The 4,519-nt window shown below is 37.8% G+C and overlaps 1 protein-coding gene across 1 annotated transcript; it reads right to left on the reverse strand.

Moving 5' to 3' along the window:
* Window positions 1–2,171: 2,171 nt before the first annotated feature.
* LOC124167999 (probable signal peptidase complex subunit 2) lies at window positions 2,172–4,041 on the reverse strand. Its single transcript, XM_046546077.1, has 5 exons — window positions 3,889–4,041; window positions 3,674–3,745; window positions 3,222–3,355; window positions 2,973–3,134; window positions 2,172–2,610 (listed from the first exon to the last, which is right to left on the reverse strand). The coding sequence occupies exons 1-5, from the start codon at window positions 3,931–3,933 to the stop codon at window positions 2,424–2,426; spliced, it is 600 nt and encodes a 199-aa protein (XP_046402033.1). The 5' UTR covers window positions 3,934–4,041; the 3' UTR covers window positions 2,172–2,423.
* Window positions 4,042–4,519: the final 478 nt, after the last annotated feature.

Raw genomic sequence — 4,519 nt, forward strand, 5'->3', positions numbered from 1 at the left:
ATGCAGTTGTTCTCCTTGACTTCAATGAGAACTACTCATATGTTATCAAAGATGAGGCACAAGGGTATCACTGGACAAGGGATAGTTGTACGGTACACCCTGTTGTGATTTATACTCGAGATCACCTGACTAAACAGCTTATTATTTCCAGTTTATGCATCTTGTCAGATGATTTGGAGCATGATGTAGCTTTTGTTTATGAAACCCAAAGAATAATATTTTGCTTTGTGAAGGAAAATTTTACGTGAGTCAAAAAATTGAGTTACTTTAGTGATGGTTGTGCAGGACGGTACAAGAACTGCAAAAAATTTCTCAATCTTTGCAAGCATTACCAGGATTTCTCTTTAATGGCATCATGGACATTCTTTGCTACAAGCCATGTAAAATCCCCATGTGATGGAATTGGTGGTATTGTAAAGCGTTTAGTTGCCCGAGAGAGCCTCCAGAGATGTTCGGGAGATGCCTTAAACACATTGAAGTGTATTATTTAAATAATTTTATTTAAATAAGTATTTCCATTTATCCTCTTAATGCACAGTAAGAGTCTAATGTATGTTGATACCAATTTGTCCCTATGCTAAACACTTGAAAAAAATGGGTAAATTCCAGGAAAAAGCATCATTTCACATTTCTGAGCCATTTGGACTCTTTTCCCCTCAGCTGCCACAAGCCAAGTATTGTTATTAAAAAAATTGTATGAACAAGAGCCACATTCACTAGACTACATGTTTGGTCTTAGATTTACTGACCAATATTTCAAATATATCCTCATGAAGGTATGGATACACTTATACTTATTGTCTTACAGTACGTGTCCAAAATCCCTCTCACGGGGGCAGAAAAAAAAGTAAAACCTGAAATACTCATAGTGGCAGTCAAAACACCACCATTTTTATTTCACAGTATATTGGAGCACATATTAACCTTCAATTTTAAAAAAAATTGGATGAGTTAACTGCTCTGCCTTTTGGTGATAATTCTGAAAATATGAAGTAATGTTTTTGAGCTAAAAAAATCGGTTAATTAACAACTGTTGACATCATTTTGGCTAACATAACAATGCAAGGGGAATAAAAGACATTACTATGGAAGCTATGCACTTGGATACACAAGGGGTCAAAATTTCATTCAAATATATTGTGGTTTCTGAGTTATGAATTTTTACGCTGTGCCCTGCACTCTGGAATTTGACTCCCACTAGCGCCACTTCTGAGCAAACATATCAAACTTTGACTCCTCATATCTTGCAAACTATGAGAGTGAGAGAGGAAATATTTTACATGGGTCATTAGATAGGTGATAGTAGCTAGTGACAAAAATTTCATTAAAATCCGAGTCGGTGGGTGTCATTTTGAAAATTTCTGGGTGATTTGACGTGGAATGACCCTAAATAAAGTTCCTACTCTGGAAGCCGCACTCATCATTTCTTTGCAGGATCTTTGATCATACATTGATACTTATCTTACACTGAGTCAATACTCGCATGGCCTTTCTCTGCAGATGCATACAAATGAAAATGTAAAAGCAGGATTTTATGGTAAATTTTATTGGTTTGCAGCAATGTCATGGAAGAAACTTTTATTGCTAGTAATGGGATAATTTTGGAGTTCTTAGCAGGAGAAAAAATTAGAATTTTCATCCAATACAAATGGAGTCGTGGACAAAAAAAATGCCCACATTGCAAGAAAATCATTATCTCTCAGTTTCAGTTGGTTAAAAATTTGGTTTATTTGACATGGAATGAGCTGTCTATTGTAATAGCTACCTGGAAATGCAAATAAAGAATCACTGAAATGATTGCATCTGCATTATTTAAAATAATAATATCAGGATCCCATTACACAAATGGCAACAAATACTACTAACACCCTATCCATACATATTACCTACACAAACCTGAGTCCACCAAAAGCCAAACAGGCAGTACTCCTGCCAAAATTTCTAATTTGGCACAGCCTACATAGACACCACGCCATCGCGTGCATCTGTGCAAGTGAAACATTGGTAGGCACCATATGCCCCTTTTCCACACTACGTGAATCATGTGAATATGCAGAGGTGAGGCAGGCAAATTCAATCATGCGATTTATAACAGCAAAATCCCAGAATCAATCCCAGAATATTTCAGCACTTGCTCAGAAAACTTCACCACCAAGAGAATGAAAAGAAACTTGGCTTGACTCCAGATTTAATGGACACAAATGACATTTCCTTTCTAATCAAATACAAAAATTGACAATACATTATCCTCCTACCTTGAACAAAAATTAACTTATAAGAGTACACTTTTTAGAGACTCAATAAAACTGACGTGGCAATTTCTTAGTCCCACATGTCACCTTTGTAATGGCCATTCCTAACCTCCTGCGTCTTGAACATCAACAAAGACAATCACACGTGGACAAGGATTGATTAGCTACTGCTTATTTATCCTTCTTGTCAGCAAGCAACCCATTGTGAAGTTTAGTAACCTCTGGCTCCAGCAACTCGTACAACAGGGTGCCATTTTCATCGAAGAAACACGCTACAGACTTTGTTATTGTCCCTTCCCTGATGGCCCCTGTCCTCCCATCGCGGCATATAAGAGCAAGATTGTACTTATCATCATACCTGACAAAGATAATAGAAAAATTCATTAAGCTAGAAAACAACTATTATTGAGCATACGATAGACTTCGTACAGAAGTGGCAAATGGACAGACCATTATATGACATTAAGGGATACTTTGAAGTTGATTTTTCCACCTTGTGCTTTTATTGTTGTTTCATATCAGAAAGTCAAATTTCATCTTTGAGTACTTAAATTATACTTATATACCTAAGTATCAACTTTTACTTTTGGTATGAATAGTGTAATTAAGGCGATATTTATCACATGTAGGTGTTTTTAGGTTGAATAAAGGCTTTATTGTTATTACTTGTCAAGAAATACCTTACTCCTCCTTTAAGATTATACGAAAATAAGAACTTACTTTTTCAAGTACGAACTAGCTTCCCATATACTGTCGGGCAGAAATCCAGCAGGATCTTTCTGTACAGTTACAACGAATATGCCTTTTTCTTTGTACGTGGTGTATAGTGTCAGAACTCCCATCATGATAAAGTAAGTGGAGACACAAAATATCAGAACTGGCCTGAAACGGAGACAAGTTCAAATTAATTACACCTTTGATGTTTATTTTCACCCTAAAAATGAAGTTAGGGGTTCGAAAATATAATACCTTGACTGAGGGAATGGATATAGATAATCCCAAACCAGTGCGAACATAGCTACAGCAACTGCAAAGCCACACATGGCTAACCGCCCATCCATCAGCGCAAAGCTTTCCACATAATTAAACTTTCTGGTCAATACCTATCAGATAGGAAGGGTAATATAATGAAAAGTAATCAGCTACAATTACATGATAAAGACTATAAGATCTCAACACTAGATATTCGCACAAGCCGGTGCAAGCGATTGATCTACGACGATACGCGTATCATATGATGCCAGTTAAAATGAATACCTTACCCCAATCGAGCAAACACAACTGGTCACGCAAGCACTAGAATTTGACCTCGTAATTTTAAGGTTAGAGATTAAGTGAATAGCTGTCGGTTAATGTGGAATACAAGGTGAATAACGCAGAAAAAATTTCCACAAGTCATAAGCACTCGCTGAAGGGCTTACCTCCTTTACAGCATCGTCAAGGGCATTTTTCACTGCCGAACCATCCCACTTATTGATTCTAACTGGCTTTTCCTATAATATGGAAACAGAGTAAGCCAATTTTCACCAATATTTTAAAGTACACAAATATATACATTGAAGTTAAAAGTATATTGTGATATTATACGAAGAAAAATTAATAACTATGGCCGATTGAGAACAATGAGAAGGCATACATAAACTTGAAATGCTAGTGAATCCTTCAAGTTCTTCGAAGCCATGTCTACAAAAATCAAAACTTCAAAATTACAACGTGTCAACGACAGCGATTCGAAGGACTGCAACCATGATTAATACATTCCTGAGGTTGGTTGACTCGCCGCCCGTTACAACTTGAGTTCGCTACTCTCGGCCTCCCGCTCCAAGTAGTTCCCCCTTTTCGCCACTCGTAGCGCTGAAACTGCCGCTCAGCAGAGTCCTCTATATTGCCATATATATGCGTAGCCTACGTTATATACAAGGCCGTCCAACGTCGGGAAAAGGCTGGGACAGCGCACGTAGTTCAGTCTTCGGCCGGTAGAGGCGCTCTTTTGAGAACATGAATAGGGTTGTTCAAGCCTATCAGAACGGTCTACAAAAACGAATGTATATCACTTCTGATGTAATTTCATTTCGATTGGGATGAATGACAGATGCGTTGAAAAAGTAATGATGGAATTATTAGCAATCAAAATACGAACAATTTTAAACGCCGCCAAAAACGGTCGGCCATCTTGAAATAGAGGTGATGACGACACAAGCCTGTACGGCTGGCCTGTACCCTCGATCGCTCGATGCCAAGCTGAGTACTCTGCATGCCGACTGGAC

Source organism: Ischnura elegans, chromosome 11 (assembly GCF_921293095.1).
Source record: "Ischnura elegans chromosome 11, ioIscEleg1.1, whole genome shotgun sequence".
NCBI classification, from domain to species: Eukaryota; Metazoa; Arthropoda; class Insecta; order Odonata; family Coenagrionidae; genus Ischnura; species Ischnura elegans.

Coding starts and splice junctions, on each gene's coding strand:
- LOC124167999 (XM_046546077.1), bottom strand. CDS start 3,933: ATGGCTTCGAAGAACTTGAAGGATTCACTAGCATTTCAAGTTTAT. Junction 3,356..3,673: donor TTGACGATGCTGTAAAGGAG/GTAAGCCCTTCA, acceptor CCTATCTGATAG/GTATTGACCAGAAAGTTTAA. Junction 2,611..2,972: donor GCTAGTTCGTACTTGAAAAA/GTAAGTTCTTAT, acceptor TATCTTTGTCAG/GTATGATGATAAGTACAATC.